The sequence below is a fragment of the Microtus oregoni genome, unplaced genomic scaffold (genome assembly GCF_018167655.1).
Source record: "Microtus oregoni isolate MIOR12 unplaced genomic scaffold, Mior012 000081F_ref0000091, whole genome shotgun sequence".
Taxonomy (NCBI): Eukaryota; Metazoa; Chordata; class Mammalia; order Rodentia; family Cricetidae; genus Microtus; species Microtus oregoni.
In genome coordinates, this window is record NW_024544541.1 from 3,575,602 (window position 1) to 3,593,411 (window position 17,810).

General features: G+C 48.4%; 1 protein-coding gene across 2 annotated transcripts; it reads right to left on the minus strand.

Annotated features, from left to right (window-relative positions):
- Positions 1 to 492: 492 nt before the first annotated feature.
- LOC121441736 (mannan-binding lectin serine protease 2) lies at positions 493 to 13,764 on the minus strand. 2 transcript variants are annotated; one of them, XM_041643002.1, is made up of 11 exons: positions 13,729 to 13,764; positions 13,419 to 13,647; positions 13,138 to 13,315; positions 12,474 to 12,602; positions 10,619 to 10,815; positions 10,200 to 10,347; positions 9,256 to 9,374; positions 5,665 to 5,743; positions 3,008 to 3,139; positions 2,448 to 2,522; positions 493 to 1,378 (listed from the first exon to the last, which is right to left on the minus strand). In XM_041643002.1, exons 1-11 carry the CDS (start codon positions 13,731 to 13,733, stop codon positions 615 to 617), a joined length of 2,055 nt encoding a protein of 684 aa, XP_041498936.1. In that variant the 5' UTR covers positions 13,734 to 13,764; the 3' UTR covers positions 493 to 614. The 2 variants fall into 2 exon arrangements, with proteins under 2 accessions (XP_041498936.1, XP_041498937.1); XM_041643003.1 differs by lacking the exons at positions 493 to 1,378; positions 2,448 to 2,522; positions 3,008 to 3,139; ... (3 more) ...; positions 10,619 to 10,815; positions 13,729 to 13,764 and adding an exon at positions 11,975 to 12,134 and having other exon boundaries at positions 13,419 to 13,716.
- Positions 13,765 to 17,810: the final 4,046 nt, after the last annotated feature.

The following is a 17,810-nucleotide window of genomic DNA, read 5'->3' on the forward strand; positions in this document are numbered from 1 at the left end:
AGATAAAGTGAGGTGTGGCATACACCTTTAATCCCTAAGCATTTGGCTGGTAGGAGCAAAAGAAAGAGGTTGGGTTGTCTGCTACATTAGTTTTTTTTTTTTTTTTTTTTTTTTTTTTTTTTTTTTTTTTAAATATTTATTTATTATGCGTACAATATTCTGTCTGTGTGTGTGTCTGCAAGAAGAGACCAAACCTCATTACAGATGGTTGTGAGCCACCATGTGGTTGCTGGGAATTGAACTCATGACCTTTGGAAGAGCAGGCAATGCTCTTAACCGCTGAGCCATCTCTCCAGCCCTGCTACATTAGTTTTAAGGCCAGCCTAGAACATGAACCCATTGATTATGAAAATCAACAGCAAGCCTTTAGTTCAGAAATGGGAACAGCCAATAGATTGTAGAGAATTGAACACGACATGGTAGGTTTGTGTGCAGGGTTGGTAAAAATAAACGTATTGAACACCATGAATCGACAAAGTTGACATTGGCAAGTGCATGTAACAGTTTAATCCGGTTTAGTTTAGGGTGGGCCATTGATGCTCCTTGGGTTCTGTTACTGCTAAGAGCCTTTCCAGGTATTTGTAAGAATAATTCACAGATTGGAGGCATACAAGTTAGAAGTTACTCATTATGTTCTGGATCCAGGAAATATAGTTTATGACTTTGGTATAGACCCCATATTGATCTGCCTCCCCACAATTAATGGAACCCCAGGAAACTATTCCTCCCACAAACCATCGCTGTGTTTCATTATCTAGAAACACTAATGCCCCTCCACTGTCACCTCTGCAACTGTCCTTGCCACCAGTTTGTAAGCCAGCACAGAGCATGTTAGCAGTTACTCTTCCTCCTGGGTAGAGCTTCTTTGCGTATGCAGAAGTGCATTTTTGATGGTCGACAATTGGTATGTCCACAAACATTAGGTTTCTAGCAAGAAACCCCTTCTGGGTTAAGCCCCAGCCAGCCACAGTTCCAATGGTATCTGTCCTCATTAAGGATGCAACTTCTTTTGTTGGCAGGCAAACAGGCATGACACTTCCATTGATGGTGACTTTGTTCTTGAGTTTAATCAGTGCTATGTCATTGTCAAAACCAGCATTGTGATTGTAACCTTCATGTATAAAGACAGCCTCGGGCCAGGCTTGGGTGTAATGAGGTGAGAGCCTTTTGAGGATACCCATACGAATGTCCAGGGAAGACACGTCCTCTGTTAGCCCATACACAGCATGAGCAGCTGTTAGGATCCAGTTGTCGTGTAAAAGAGCCCCTGCTGCTATGGTCTCCCCCAGTAATAAGACTTGCCAAGGAAAGTCACCAGTCTTTGCGAGCTGCCCTCCAAATATGCGGCCTCTTGTAGAGAGTGTGGACATCCCACAGACTGAGGAAAGAGCAAAAGCAAGTTGAGTGTCAGTAGTTCTGTCCCATGGATTGGTGGATAGGTAGGCATCCTCTCTGTTAGGCAAGTGAGGCTGTTCTAGTTTCACTTGATAGTCCTTATCTGGTGCTTAGCTCCTCAGGATCAGTAAGATTTCACAGATTCTTATGTTTTGCTTTATGAAAACATGAGGAAAGCTGTAGACAATACGGACAGGAGTTGTGTGAACAAAGACATGAGTGCCACATACAGGCGAAAGGTCAGGACTCTGCATTGCTTGCTTTACCTCTGAGTTCATTAGGAACTCTGGGAAGGCAGGAATTAAGGTTATGGTTTGCAAAATTACTGTTGCCTTTGAATGTAAAAATGTAGTAAATCATAATGTAGCAGCAATGGCCAAGATGCTTCTGGTTCTAAAATTTGTGTTTCTGGTCTAGTTGAATCATCCAAACATTAAGTTTGCAGTGTCTCTGTTGCAAGCTAATTACTCAGGAATGCAGCACATGTTTCTTATTGTGGTCTTGTACTTTGATTAAAACTTAGAAGCAGCATGTAAACCAAATACAGGGTTAGAAAACTAATTTAAACCAGCTAACATGGGGGTAATGAGTGTATTATTACCTTTAAATTTTTTTAAAAGCATTCTCAACTATTATTATTGGAGCCAATTCTGGTTTAAAAAAATTAAATACTATTAAAAGGCAAATTGCATTAATGTTGAAAAACGTGTATGTTGAAAACAATTGCTTAGGGAAATAATGAAGTTATTAGCTTTGGGTTTTAATAGCACTTTTACAGAGAAGAAAAGTAACTCAGCAAGAATTCGTGTTTATAAGTGTATAAATCGTTTTAGATAATTTAAAAAATCATTTAATTTTTTACGCTTGCCTAATCATAAGGTCAAAAATGGTCAAATGAGTGGTGCAGCTAGCAGCCTCTGTTTGCAGAGGGGTAATGAGAACATGCTTGGGAGTTATGTTGGCCTAAGCCAGCCTCTGAGCCCCCTGTCTGCCTGTTATCTTCCATCTACTCTGTGTCAGCTGTGATTCTCTTTTATAAATGCGTCCATTACCAGGCTTGCAAACCGGGAGGAATTTTTCTCCTTTGGAGCTCGTCCAGAATCCATCAGCTTCACACACATATTTACCTGCAAATCGTTGGAAAAGCAAAAATGTTTAACTGTGGTTGTCATTTGCTTGAATAACCCCTTGAAAAATGTTGATTCTTGAGCATCCATGGTGGGGAGAGGTGTGTGAATAACCATTTTACATGATTTCATAAATAGCTGTCTGCATTACCATGTTTGCTTGCAAAGTGGAAACCTTTTAGATGTGTAACTTGAATATGTATCAAGATCTCAAGTGCTTAATGATAAGGTTTTTGACTTGTTAAATTAAACCATTTGGAATATATTGTGTGTTTGTGGTAGTCATTTACTAGATAAGATCTGTTTTCAGATTCTTGCAAATTGACATTAAAGTCACTTCAACTGTAATATTTCACTTAGCACGAGGGAGAAAGGCCTTTTAATCCTTTGTCTCCCTTAGCCAAAAAGTCTGCCTCAAGTTTATATTCAACCTTAAGGACTCAAGTTCCAAGTACCACCCGCCCCTCCTTGAAGAAAGTACTTACCATCACTGCTCATTGTGTAGAAAGTCTCTTCACAGCTGTATTGGATGACAGCCTTGTAGGTGGTCACTTCAGGGCCTGTGATGTATTTCATGTGGCCATTGGGTAGGTCATCGGGAGGACCACAGTCAACAACTAGTAAAGAAACAGTAGGGAAGAAGAACCCCTTTGTTTATGGATTGGTGGAGTACTTATGGAGAGCCAAGTGGGCCTTGTGCTAGCCTCTATTTCCTCTACATAGTGCATGGCAAGAATAGCTTCAGTTTGGTAATGCTAACTGAAGGGACTTCTGGAGAGGAGTGGGTGGGCTCTCCAGAGAAGGGAATTCAGAAACACTTGAGAGTTACATAGCTCCTACAAAAGAAATGGTCTACAGGAGAACATGGAAGAAAAGCCAGTGTTATTGTGTGACATAAACCAGTGGACTAAAGGTCCTCTTTACAGTTATACAGGGGCGGGGGGTGCTTGGGACAGTGTCTCTATACATAGCCCTGGCTGTCCTAGAAGTTGCTGTGTCCTCTGCCTCAAAAGTACTGGGATTAAAGGTGTGCTGCCACTACTGCCTGGCACAGTTTTATTGTTTTTCAAGATGGGGTTTCTTGCCAGGCAGTGGTGGTGCACGCCTTTAATCCCAACACTCAGGAGGCATAGGCAGTCTGGTCTACAAGAGCTATTTCTGGGACTGGCACCAAAGCTACAGAGAAACTTGTCTCCAAAAAATAAAGATGGGGGGGGCTGGAGAGATGGCTCAGTGGTTAAGAGCACAGACTGCTCTTCCAGAGGAACCAGGTTCAATTCCCAGCACCCACATGGCAGCTCACAACTGTCTGAAGATCAGTTCCAGGGGATCTGACACTTCACACCAATGCACATAAAATAAAGTTAAAAAAAAAAAATAGATGGGGTTTCTCTGTAGCTTTGGAGCCTGTCCTGGAACTTGCTCTGTAGACCAGGCTGGCCTCAAACTCAATCCACCAGCCTCTGCTTCCCAAGTGCTGGGATTAACGTGTGCCACCACTGCCTGGCCTCTCGCTGGCATTTTGTCTGCATGTTTGTAAGGTACATGCGAGGGTGTCAGAAGCCCTGAAGCTGGAGTTAGGTGGGTGCTGGGAACTGAACCTGGGTTTTCTGGAAGAGCAGCAGCCATGGCTCTGCCGTGCCACAGGTGAAATAGCTTCTGTGTCTAGAACTACAAGCAGTAGCAGGACCCAGACCACTGGTTGCCCAGATACTCTCAAACCTTGAAGTTTGTTTTCAAATATGTGGACTCTTGTAATGAGACAGTACTAAGAGTGTGTGATTCTTGAGAAATTTCTTTGTTTTCAAAATGGGAATGTGCCATTATCCCTGTATGTGTGTGGTAGGTGTGCACACTGCAGAACTGTCCTCATCCTGCACTTACAGCGTGCCTGTGTGTGCCCACAGAGGGGTAGTGGGGTGGTGATAGCAAACACCTTTAATCTCACCACGCAGGGAGATAGAGACAGGTAAGGTCAACAGAACTAGTTCCAGGACAGCCAGAGCTAAACAGTGAAATCGTGTCCTTTTTTTTTTTTAATATTTATTTATTATGTATACAATGTTCTGTCTGTGTGTATGCCTGAAGGCCAGAAGAGGGCACCAGACCTCATTACAGATGGTTGTGAGCCACCATGTGGTTGCTGGGAAGTGAACTCAGGACCTTTGGAAGAGCAGTCAATGCTCTTAACCTCTGAGCCATCTCTCCAGCCCCTGAAATCGTGTCTTTTTTTTTTTTTAAGATTTATTTATTATGTATACAACATTCCTTCCTGCACACCAGAAGGGGGCACCAGATCTCATCACAGATGTCTGTGAGCCACCATTTGGTTGCTGGAAATTGAACTCAGGACCTCTGGAAGAGCAGTCAGTGCTCTTAACCACTGAGCCATCTCGCCAGCCCCCTGAAATCGTGTCTTGAAAAACAAAAAAGAAAGAAAAAAGAACAGGAGAGGCCTACGCAGCAGCATCACACTTCTGTAGGGCGATAGGAATTACGAGGCTCAGATGGTTCCCTACATTTCTTCCATCTGCACGAGCCTCATTTTACACTTCTTACACTCTGAATTACTTCAGAGCACTCTGCCTTTCCTCAGTACTTCGGTTCCTCTTGGCCCATAGACTTGAGTAGAAGGAAATCTAGAATTTGTGCCCTAGTAAATGATTCATTTGGCAGGGGAGGTAGGAATGACAAGTCACAGAGTGATTAGTGGTGGGCTGGGGAGCGTGCTTTCTGTACAGGCATAGGTCCTCAGCACCCAGGTAAACCAGAGATGGCAGTGTACTCCCTAAGTAAGATGAGGGGGTGGTGATCTGTAGAGAATGCCAGGCAGACCGTAACCCAGTGGTTCTCAACATATGGGTCCTGGCCCCTTTGGGGTTGAAGAACCCTTTCTCAGGTTGCCTATAGACCAATGGAAAACATTAATTTCATAACAGTAGTAAAATTACAGTTATAGCATAGCAATGAAAATTATGGTCTGTGGGTACCACGCGAGGGACTGTATTAAAGGGCCGCAGCGCTAGGGAGGTTGAGAACCACTGCTCTAACTACATGTTCATTCACGTGTGTGCACATGAAGGGTACACAGAAACGGTACAGGTGGTAGCAAGGGAAGGGGCTTGTCACCATATGACCGTACTGCTGCACTCTGGTATTGGCCAGTCCCAGGATCCATCTTTCTGACAGACAGCAGTGAATGATTTTAAGGACACAGAACCCTGAAGAGAAAATTCAGAAAATGAGCTCCCTGTTAACATCAGGTCCCTCCCCTCAAACCTCAAGTGAGAGCAGTAACTGGGAGGCCTTGTTTCATGTGCACATTTGCTGCCAACAGCTCTGCTGGTTTATGTCACCTAGTCCGTGGTGGTATTGTACACATTAATAACTGCTGCAATTCTTACATATAGACTGCTTCCCAATGCACCCTAGAACTCATCTGGCCAGAGTTCCTGTCAGTGCTCCCCTCTCATCCCTTCCTCTGGAGGGATTAGCCCCCTGCCCCTTCCACCATTTATTTTTATGAAGCCCTGCTGTCCTGGAACTGTGTAGACCAAGACCAGGCTGGGTTTCTTTGGTTTTTCGAGACAGGGTTTTTCTGTAACTTTGGAGCCTGTCCTGTAAATAGCTCTGTAGACCAGGCTGGCCCCGAACTCACAGAGATCCGCCTGCCCCTGCCTCCCGAGTTCTGGGATTAAAGGTGTGTGCCACCACTGCCAGGCCAGACTGATTTTTTTAATTCACAGAGATCCACCTACTTCTGCCTCCTGAGTGCTGGGATTAAAGGTGTACACAATCACACATTTAAAAAAATTTTGGTTTTGGTTTTTGAGAAAGGGTTTCTCTGTAGCTTTGGAGCCTTCCTGGAAGTAGCTCTTGTAGACTAGGCTAGCCTTGAACTCACAGAGATCCACCTGCCTCTGCCTCCACCTCCCAAGTGCTGGGATTAAAGGCGTGCTGGCAAAAATTAAAGAGTTTAGATTTGTTTTATGGATTTGAGTGTTTGGCGTACCACTGATGTGCTGGATGTCTATAGAGGACAGAAGGTGGCCTTGGACCCCTTGAAACAAGTTAGTGAGGTTGTGAGCCACCACGTAGGTGCTCGGAACTAAATGCCAGTCCTCGGTAAGAACAACTGATGTGTTCAATCATCTCTCTAGGCTCTTCCGCCATTTATTTATACTAAGTGCCAGACGGGGTCAGGGCCAGTGAGATGGCTCAGCAGATAAGATTAGCTGCCAAGCCCGACAACCCTGAATTTGAGACCTGTAATCTGCATGGTAAAAAGAGAACTGGCCTCTAAACATTAACGCGTATGAAGCCACACAAATAAATGTTTTTTTCAAAAGGAGCCTGGCATGGTGGTAGTGCCAGTGACCCCAGTGCTCAAGGAGGCAGAGACAGACAGATCTCTCAGTTCAAGGCCAGCGTGGTCTACAAATCAAATTTCAGGACAAGTCAGGGCTGCACAGAGAAACCTCCATAAATGTTTGTGAAAAACTGCAGAGGTCAGTTACTAAAGTCAAACATTAAGCTGAACACATCTTTAATCCCTGAAGTAATATCAACCACTGAGCCAAGTGTGGTGGAACAACCTTTAATCCAAGGCATGCAGATCTCTTGAGTTTGAAACCAGCCTGGTCTACATAGTCCAGAGAAAGGGAAAGTATGCATTAATGGAAGAGGGTGCCATTTGCAAAAGCTATAATGTTTCAAAGAATATACATTTTTTCAGTTAAATAATAAACACAGGATGTATAGAATGCTTTACTAGCATCTTCCAAGTCCTGGGTTGGGTCCAAAGCAACACATACACTGGGCGTGATGGAACATGCATTAATCCCAGCACTGGGAAAGTAGAAGCAAGAAGACCAGGACAGGACAAGATATCCTCAGCTACAGAGCAAGTTCAAGGCCAGCCTACGCTACATAAAACTGTTTCAGAACAGTTGAACAAATTTGTGATCTTGCACTTAAGAAACAGTGGAAGAGCCTGACCAAGAGTTTTGCAAGGTGGGGCTTTCTCCAGTTTGCCCCTCCACAGACTGGACTCCATCCCTAGCTGTCACTCCAGGGTTATTGCTTTTTGCCACTGGGATTCAGTGACAATTTTGAAGACCACAGTGAAGATGAGTTAATCTCTTACCTGTGTCCCGAAGCAATGCACTAAGCAGTTTTTAAAATTATCTTCCCTCTCCCTTAACAGTGAGCACTATTTATAACTTTGCAGAATGTACTCTTTCCAGGGCTGTCTAAGCTTTGTGGGCCCAGGGGCTGTTCCCCAGGAAGGTTTTCAGCTGACCAGGGAAGACTTAATTTAACAGGAGCTCTGCAGAGTTCATGGGGCAAGGTGCGCGCACCCCTTTCTGTTGTCTCAGCCCCTTTCCAGAGAGCTGCTGCATTTTGCAGATGAATAGAAGTTCTTTCTCTAAAAGAGACTTCACAGCAGACAGGGCTGTGGGCTGTGCAGGCCGTGACGCAGACAGCATACTTAGTGTGAGAGTCAGGCCTCAGCACCAGAAGTAGAACCCTCTGCCAGGTGTGACCACGTACACCTATAATCCCAGCACTGGAGAAGCTGAAGCAGGAAGCCAAAGAGCACATGGCCAGTCTGGTCTACATCTTGAGCCATTGTCTCAAGAAGTGACTGCCGAGCCAGGCAGTGATGGCACACGCCTTTAATCCCAGCACTTGGGAGGCAGAGACTAGCAGGTCTATGTGAGTTGGAGGCCGGCCTGGTCTACAGAGTGACTTCCAGGGTATCCGGCACTACACAGAGAAACCTGTCTCAGAAAAACAAGCAGAAAGGGCTAGAATGGCAGCTCAGTGGTTAAGAGCACCAGCTGCTCTTCAGAGGATCCTGGGTTCAATTCCCAGCACCCACATGGCAGCTTGCACCTGTCTTTAACTCCAGTTCCAGGGGATCTGACACACACATAGACCTATGCAGGCAAAATATCAATGCACATAAATTAAACAACAAACACAAAATCAGAAACAGGCTGTACAGTGGTGGCACATGCTTTTTAAAAAAAATTCGAAAAAAAAGTAATTACTTTTAAAAGGTACGACTGCTTGTAGCAGCACACAAGCATATGCTAATCATCCCAGCACTCAGGAGGCTGAGGCAGGAAGGTTGGGGTTTTGTTTGTTTGTTTGTTTCGAGACAGGGTTCCCTGTGTAGTTTTAGAGCCTATTGTAGAACTTGCTCTGTAAACCAGGCTGGCCTCAAACTCACAGAGATCTGCCCACCTCTGCCTTCCAAATGCTGGGATTAAAGATGTGTGCCACCAACGCCCAGCATGAAGCAGAAAGAATTTGAACTTGAGGCCAGCCTGGACGACATTGTTTTAGGCAAAAACTGCCTCAAAACAAAAATGAAAGGCAGGATTCCCCTCCACACACACCATGGTCCCCCAAAAAGATTCTCCTATTCCTCTTTGCTGCAAACTTACTACTACTCTGATTGTTTTCTGCGTACGTAAGCACTTCCCATTTTCTTTCTTTCTTTCTTTCTTTTTTTTTTTTTTTTGATACGGGGTTTCTTTGTAGCTTTGGAGCCTGTCTACTAGCTCTTGTAGACTAGGCTGACCTCGAACTCACAGAGTTCTGCCTCTGCCTCCCGAGTGCTGGAATTAAAGGCATGCACCACCACTGCCCGGCACACTTCCCATTTTCATCTCGAATTTCAAAGGCACCATGATCATAGGCACTCAGGTTTTTAGTGACTCACTTGGAGAAGCTCAAAGCCAGGCTTGCAGAAGACGGAAAAGCTGTCCTTCAGGATGTACTTGGCTTGCACGGGTGAAATGTGACCATTAGGTGGCGCCATTGGATCAGGGCAGGGCTGAGCTGTGCAGAGGAACAGGTTTATTTTTGAAGTCTGTAACAGCCAGGACTGAATTTAGCAATGCGCAGTCTTGGTTATAAATTAAATACAAGCCGGGCGGTGGTGGCGCTTGCGTTTAATCCCAGCACTCGGGAGGCAGAGGCAGGCAGATCTTTGTGAGTTTAAGGCCAGCCTGGTCTATAGAACAAGTTCCAGAACAGCCAGCGCTACAAAGAGAAATCCTATCTCAAAAAAGAAAAATCACAAAAGTAAATAAATAAAATAAAATAAAAATAACAAAGAGGAAAGAAAAAAGGTAACCAGGAGCCGGGGCTGGCAGCACACACACCTTTAATCTCAGCACTCAGGAGGCAAAGGCAGATGGATCTCTGAGTTCAAAGCCAGCCTCAAATTACAAAGTGAGTACAGATGCGGAAGGGAACAGGTGAGTGGGTGGGTGGCTCCTGACGGGGCCAAGACAGAGGGAAGCATGGACCTGGAATCGCAGCTCTTGGGCAGAGGCAGGAAGATTCGAGTTTAAGGGCTGTTTTGCTATAAGACAAGTTTAGGGCCCTTTGACCCACAGAGTTAGACACTATCTCAAAAATACCGGAACTGAGGGAGGTTGCCCAGGAAAATGGTTGCCTGGGTGAAGGGATAGAGGGAAGGAACGTGACGATTGCTATCACTACGTCTGTCATGGAACGTCATGTGACAGGCTACGCTGCCCCATCTGGGCTCCCTTTCTTGGCCTGGCAGGAAAGAGTCCAGGGCTATGTAGTCTGCTGATGCCGCACAAGGGACAGAAACCGTTTCCTTTGCTGCCTGCGCCCGAGCTGCTTGCTCACCTGTGCTTGTGTAGCGTATCTTCCAGCCTGTGTGGTTCCCCGAATCATCAGTGGCAAACATGATGGTCACGCTGTTGCTGTTCGTTTCAATCCTGCGGGGCAAGGTCTTCCCACAAAATGGGCCGTATTCCCTCTTCTCCGTTTGGATCTGAACAAAGAAAACCCTAGGACCTGCTGCAGGGGTCTGGCCTGTGTTAGAGGGAAGCGCACCAACTGAAAGTGGCTGGGGCAGGCTGGCACAACAGGGTGGGACCCCGTTCTTCATGCGGAAACCACAAGCTGGCTTAGACCCCTCACAGAAAGGTTGGAAGGGACTCACTGGGGGGACAGAAAACAGGGGGCCACTAGTTGGAAGAAATGGAGGGTTGTTGGGGGGCACGACAAGGGAACACAACAAGGAAAGGGTGCAAGAATCAGACCTTGAGGGAGTCATAGGGGCACTGGATCTCGGGGTGCATCTCCACATCGAAGGACTCCACGAAGTCCACGATGACCCTGAAGCCCTCCTCCAGGCGGATGCTGTAGGTGCAGCTGGTGAGTTTGGGGTACGGCTGTGGGTATTCAGGGCTACTGAGCTCCCCAGACCTCCCAGTGAACACCTGGCCTGAACATAGGGCTGGGAGGAGAGAAGACAGGATAGCATGACTGCTCGAACCGGGGACAGCACTCGAGAATGGGGAAACACCAGGGACACCTATGTTCTGGGTTTGGTCAAGGCCCAGCTCTTGATAAACCGCAGAGGCAGGAGGGGACACAGACTCCACCCTAGACGATGCCCGAGGACAGAAAGGAACTCTGTTGCCCTCGGGCGTTAGCTGAAGCAGGGTAGCGTCAGGGATAGTTTGCCAGGGCCCAAGCTCCTACCCCAGGGTCAGAGTACCAGCTGGTGGAGAGCAAAGGAAGGGAGGCTTGGCCAGAGGGAAGTGGGCCCTGGCAAGAGGAGGCAGCCCACCTCCCCAGGGGCCTTAGGAATTCAGGGAAAGGAAGGAGGCCGCCCCTTGAACTCAGTCAGGGCTTTTCCCTGCTTCCGAATCATTCCAGTGCCCACCTCACAGTTCCCAAGCGTGTCCACAAGGGGGCTCCCGCCATGTCTGGCAGAGACCAGCCCAGAGCCCTGGATCCCAGGGAACAGCCTGAAATGCTTTTCCCAGGCCTTCCCTGTTCTTAGAAGTAGCCCTGGGGACGGCTGAGGGAAATTTACGTCACCAGTGTGCACACAGTCTGCCCTCCTTTCTCAGGCTGCTAAGCTGCCCTGTAGGTGATCAGGTGCCGCCTCTTTGAGAGGTTCTTCCCCCATCCCCGCTCAGGGTAGGGGCAAACGGGTGGTAAGATGGCTTGTAGGAAGTGAAGACTCCACATTGCCCTCCTTCCCTGAGGCTGCTTCCTACTGCTAGAGAGATTCCCCTGGATGTAAGGTAACTAGCCTGATCCCTTGGCAACACCTTCCTCGGTCTCTCTGTTCTGAATCAAGCTCCTCCAGGTCAGGAAACAAAACCCTGCATTGCCCTATAAGCGAGAACTGGCTGAAGATGTCCTGAGATCAACTTCAGAAGTGGTAACAGGACAGTCTCCCTGTGTGAGCTCAGGCTAACCCTGCCATTCAGCGCCCCATCCACAGGATAAGGGACTTAAAGCAAGCCCTTTGCAAGTGCCTAGGACCCTGGAGGAGGTTCCCGCCATCAGGCTATGAGGCAAGGAGGGTTAAGATGAAGGCACCAGGTGGCTCAGCTGTCCCTAACTCTCCCCCACTCCCCACAAGAGACACACAGCCACAGTGGAGACGGAGGCAGGTTTATTGTTGTTGTGCGCATGGCGGATGGTTGCTGTAGCTGGCAGCCTTTCCAGCCCCACGCAGAGCTGCAGGGGTGGACACGCTCTGACATCTGACCCCTTGGGGTGGGCAGGCTGGAGCTGAGGGAGGTTAGAGGCTCTGCTCTGGAAGAGAGAGGGGGCATCAGGGAGACTGAGGAGAGCAGGGCCAGGGTAAAGGATGAAGGGACAGGGAGGCCAAAGCAAGCATCCAGGGGCTGGGGTCAGGAACAGTGGCACTGAGCCTGCCGGTGCCGCCCCCCTACCCTGAGGGTCTGTGACAGAAGGGAAGCTCAAGGTGAGCCAGGCTTAGCCAGAGATGCCAAGCCTACCCAGGAACCACCCAGGAGGGAGAGGTGATTGGCTAGGGAGGAGTCAGGCATGCTAACAGGGGAGCAAGAGGCCAGCCTCCTGAGCCTTGGGGAGCTGGAGCAATCGGTGCAGAGGGGTACCCCACCCTCTCACCTGAGCAGGTGTGTTTGTTCTGGTGGAGAATGTAGCCCACTCTGCAGGAGCAGTAGTAACCGCCCAGGTAGTTGTGGCAGTAATGGTCACAAGGGACTTCTTCCAGGGACGCTCGGCACTCGTCCACATCTAGGGGGCCAGGCAGGCAAGGGGGATGAGATGGGACAGAGCTCAGGCCTTGGTGGCCCGTGGGAGGAGGCTGCAGCTTGGCAATTCACAGCCCTAGGGCAGAGATGCAAACAGCACCCTTGCTAAACCAGTGATAGGCTGAGTCCTACTCAGAGCCGCCCAGACAGTGTGATCAATCAACCCAGTGGCGAACAAGGTGGACGAGGTTCCACGGACCCCATACAGCAGCAGTCTGGGCATAGAGAGGCTGTGCCACTTGCCTGAGTTCACACAGATAGTCCCTTCAGGGACCAGAGTGTGCAGTCAAGTGTGAAGCCACACGCCTGTGCAAGCGCTTTGTGACCTGACATCTGTGTGCTGGGGCATCATTACGTCATTGACAGCTACCGGGTCGTGTGTCATTAGCCCCCACGGTGCCTGACGTCAGGCGATGGCAGGACTCACCTTTCCTGCTGGTTTGACCTAATCCAGAGCCCCAGGAGAGGTGGGAGGCAAGAGACCCCAAGATGGGCAGCCTGGGCCCGGGAGTGCTCACCCTCCGTTGCATAGAAGGCCTCAAAGCCTGTGAATGGCTTCTCATTGGAGTAGTCTGAGTGGAAGGTGACCTCCAGGTGAGGGCCCAGTGAGTAGAAGGTGTCATTGCCCGGTGCCTGCTCAGTATCCGTACTCTCCTGGCCACACAGTGTCGCCAGCACCTTGTTCCCTGAGCTCAACTGTGGGGTCAGAGGGAGGGAAGGTTAGAGCCAGGCCTGCCTTCCTGTCAGACTTTGCCATGCCCCATGGCCCCAGCTGTGCCCCCTGTCACCTGCCAGGTACCTTGACAAAGTCATACTCGCAGCGGTAAGAGAGTTCCAGGTTGAAGTGGGTAAAATAGAGGCGCAGGCGGTAGCCAGGGGGTGCAGTCAGCTTCCAGGACCGATCCTGATTGTTGCCATATGTCTCTGGGAAACCAGGGGACGCCAGGCGTCCGAATACAGGCTCAGGCCACTTTGAAGCCCGAAGTGTGGTCACCAGGCTCCACAGCAGGCCTAGGAAGATGAGTAGCCTGTGGGCAGGGAAGGGACATGAGGGACCGGGCCTAATCCCTCCTGCTCCCCCAGAGGCCATGGGTCACTCACTCACCCACCTCATGATGTGCCACCAGCTCTCAGGCCCAGCTTGACTCACCTTTGATCTGTTTGTCCAGCACCCGGCCCTGCCCCCAGCCTCCCGGACCCAGGGATTCTGGGAATCCATCCATGGCTCCTGCCTGCCTCACTTCCAGGCAGGAAGGTTAGGTGGCTCTGGGGGGGCGGGGGTAGAAGCTTGACTAGGCCACAACCTGGTAGCAATCCTCAATTCCACCCTCACCCACCCTCAGTGTCCTATTTGGTGGGACCAGGAAGGTCTATTGGGCCCGAGTTTCCGCCACAGTCACGTGGACTGCCTAGACAGCCCCCTCAACCCAGGGAGAGGCAAAAGAAGAGATTTGAGCAAACAGGCGAACCCAAGAGGAGAGGGACCACAGGACAGAAGACAAGATGTGGCTGCATCTGGGAAGATGAATGGTGGGTGGCGGGTGAGGGAGAGGCTGCTGGTGACTGCTGAGCCCAGAGGGGCGGAGTCAGGGAGCTGGGTTCCTGGTTCTGGAGCTGGTCTGCAGGGAAAGTTACTCATTTGAAGACAGAGGCTCTCTCACCCTGACTATGTTGCACTGCGTAGACCAGACTGGCCTCAAACTTGTAATAATCCTCCTGCTCCTAGCTCTGGGGTGCTATGGGGAAGGACCTTGCAGTCCAGCAATTGTAGAAGTAAAAATTGAGACTCATGGGAAGGATTGGTCTATGGAGAAAAGAATGGGCCTTTGATTGACCTGTTGGAGGAGCCTGGGGTCTGCTTGTTCTCATTAGTCACTAGGACAGCAAGTTTTTAGATTGTGCATGTGTGTGCATGTGCTTGTGTGTGCGCGCACGCACGCTCTGCCTTGTATGTTCCAGTGCTTTTGGAGGCCATAGAGAGAGCATTGGATCTCCTGTAGAGTTACAGGCAGCATAGAGTTTGGGCACTGGGAACGGAACTTGAGTCCTCTGGAAGAGCAGCAAGTGCTATTAATTGCTGAACCATATCTCCAGCCCCACGGATAGCATTTTGAAGAATATTTTTTTTTGGTCAGGCATGGTGGCACATGCTTTTAATCCCAGCACTCAGAAGACAGAGGCAGGCGGATCTCTCTGAATTTGAGGCCAACCTGATCTATAGAGCAAGTTGTAGGACAGTCAAGGCTACACAGAGAAATCCTGCTTGAAAAACCAAATATTAAAAGTAAGAGAGAGAAGTCTCTTGGGTCAGATTTTAGCAGCTAGTCCCAGCCAGCTGACCTCAACAGGCCAGCTAAACAGACACGTTTAACAGTGAAAACCACAGGGACTTATCCAGTGTGGCTGTGTGGGGAAGAACAAAGAGTCTGTGTCCCTCTCTCCCCCGTCCCCCCCCTCCCCCTCCCTCCCTATCCCGTGTTCTCTCTCTCTCCCTTCCTTGTCCTCTCTCTTCTCTGCCTGTCCTCTCTCTTTCTCTCTCTCTCCATCCTCTCTCTTCCCGTCTTTCCTTCCTCTCTCTCTCCCTCCTCTCCCCTGTCCCCTCTCTCTCCCTGTCTTCTCTCTCTCTCTCTCTCTCTCTCTCTCTCTCTCCCCCTCTCTCTCCCTCCCTCTCCCTCCTCTCTTCCTTCTCCTTCCCTCCTTCTCCCTCTTTCTTTTTCTTCTGTCTCCAAAGATAGGATCCTTGAGGCTCTATAAGCAGACTTAGCCCATGTTGCTCACGGTAAGAGTGAAATGGACAAGCCCTATTTTGTATTCAAACCTTCCACTTCATCACCGTTTTAGGCTCACTCTGTTCTCCTCTGTGAGGCAAGGTCTGTTACTTCCTCAACCAGAACCTGCCTCCTAAGGTTTTCGGAGCCTTCAAAAACAGCCTGTCAGGGGCTGGAGAGATGGCTCAGTGGTTAAGAGCATTGCCTGCTCTTCCAAAGGTCCTGAGTTCAATTCCCAGCAACCACATGGTGGCTCACAACCATTTGTAAAGAGGTCTGGCGCCCTCTTCTGGCCTTCAGGCATACCGACAGAATATTGTATACATAATAAATAAATAAATAAATATTTAAAAAAAAAAAAACAGCCTGTCAGCCGGGCGGTGGTGGCGCACGCCTTTAATCCCAGCACTCGGGAGGCAGAGGCAGGCGGATCTCTGTGAGTTCAAGACCAGCCTGGTCTACAAGAGCTAGTTCAGAGAAACCCTGTCTCGAAAAACCAAAAAAAAAAAAAAAAAAAAAAAAACAGCCTGTCAGCTGCGGGGCCTATTATCCAACACAGGAGTCTGTCTGGACCTTTTCTTTTCTTTTATATATATATTTTTAACCGTATGAGCTTGCATGTATGTAAGTGAACTTGTGTACCTGGTACCCTCAGAGGCCAGAAGAGGGCATCAGATCCCCTGGAACTGGAGTTACAGATTGGTTGGTTGTAAGTTATGTGGGTGCAGGAAATTGAACCTGGGTCCTCTGCAATAGCAGCAAGTACTCTTAATGAATGAGCCATGTCTCCAACCCCGCTGTGTGGGAGACATTTTATATTTAAGTCATGACTTTGTGTGTATGTGTATGTGTGTATTCTTCATGTTTGAAGTTTACCCCACAATCCTGGAGTAACTGGTTCATATAATAGGGCACATACCCACGCGTTTTAGCACCAGGAGGCTGAGGCAGGAGGACGAGTTGACTCTTATATAAAAATCCTTTCTTTATTGCCTCAAGTCCAAAATTAAAGACAGTCAGCGGTGGCAGTTCAGCAGCACAGCGCATGCTTGGCCCCGGCTGTGCTCCTCAGCACCCAGTGAATTAAAAAAAGGCCAGAGAGAGATAGATCATCTAAGGAATTCTGCCATTTAATGTTTACTTGGGAAGAGCAGAGCATTGCCTTGGCAATGCTCATGCCATCATAAATTATGGGCGTAGTCACAAAGCTTGAGCAAGAAGTTTTACAGATAAAGATGCTGGCATCGGATATTTTAAAACAATAGTCCTGGCCACAATGACTAATAACAAGAGTGACGAGGATCTAAGCAGGCAGCTGCTGCAGATGTGTGAAGTTCTGGGTAAGGTCGCGGCCTCTGCAAGTTTGTGTCTCTGGGAGTGTCTTCAGACAACCACAGTAAGAATGTTTCCTACAAAACCTCTGAAGTTCATTTGTTTTTCCTTTTCTTTCTTTTTTTTCCTTCTTTTTCTTGATTTCGATACAGCGTTTCTCTATGTAGCCCTGCCTATCTTGGAACTTGCTCTGTAGACCAGACTGGCCTCAAACTCATAAACATCTGCCTGCCTCTGCTTCTCAAGTGCTGGAATTAAAGGTGTGCGCCACCACCTCCCAGCTCCACCAAATCATTTAAACTACCTTTGTCTTTATCATTCATTGTGTGTGTGCATAAATAAGCATGAAAGTCAGGACAGCTCACCAGAATTGCCTCTCTCCTTCTGCCATGTGGGCAGGGCACAGAGCTGTCTACTCCAAAACAGTGGTAGGGCGCAGAGCTGGAGTGGAGGGCTGGGTGATAAACCCGAGCTTTATCAGGTCATATGCCTATTAGGCAACGAGAAAGCTGCCAACCATATCTGTCATGACCCTAACCAATGGCTGCCATGGATTGGGTGCCAGGCCCTGAATACGTATGCTTTCACCTAAGCCCTGCCCCCAGGAAGTGAATTTTCTTTTTTTTTTTTAATATTTATTTATTTATTATGTATACGATATTCTGTCTGTGTGTGCCTGCAGGCCAGAAGAGGGCACCAGACCTCATTACAGATGGTTGTGAGCCACCATGTGGTTGCTGGGAATTGAACTCAGGACCTTTGGAAGAGGAGGCAATGTGCAGGCAATGCTCTTAACCTCTGAGCCATCTCTCCAGCCCAGGAAGTGAATTTTCTTGTTCATCTATTTTCAGAGGAGGAGTAACTAGTGGCTTCAGGTCACCAAGTGGAAAAAACCGGAGTCAGATTCAGGGAATTTGATTCTGTAGCCAAGTTCATCTTCACATTCTGCCCACTTTACAGTTGTGAAGACTGAGGATAGGAGCTGTCAGGGCACTCACATCATAGAAATGAGAGATGATGCAGCAGGTTTGAACCCAGGGCTGCTGCTGTCTCCTGTCTGTCTCCCAGGGGGAGCACATGTCTTTCTGCTC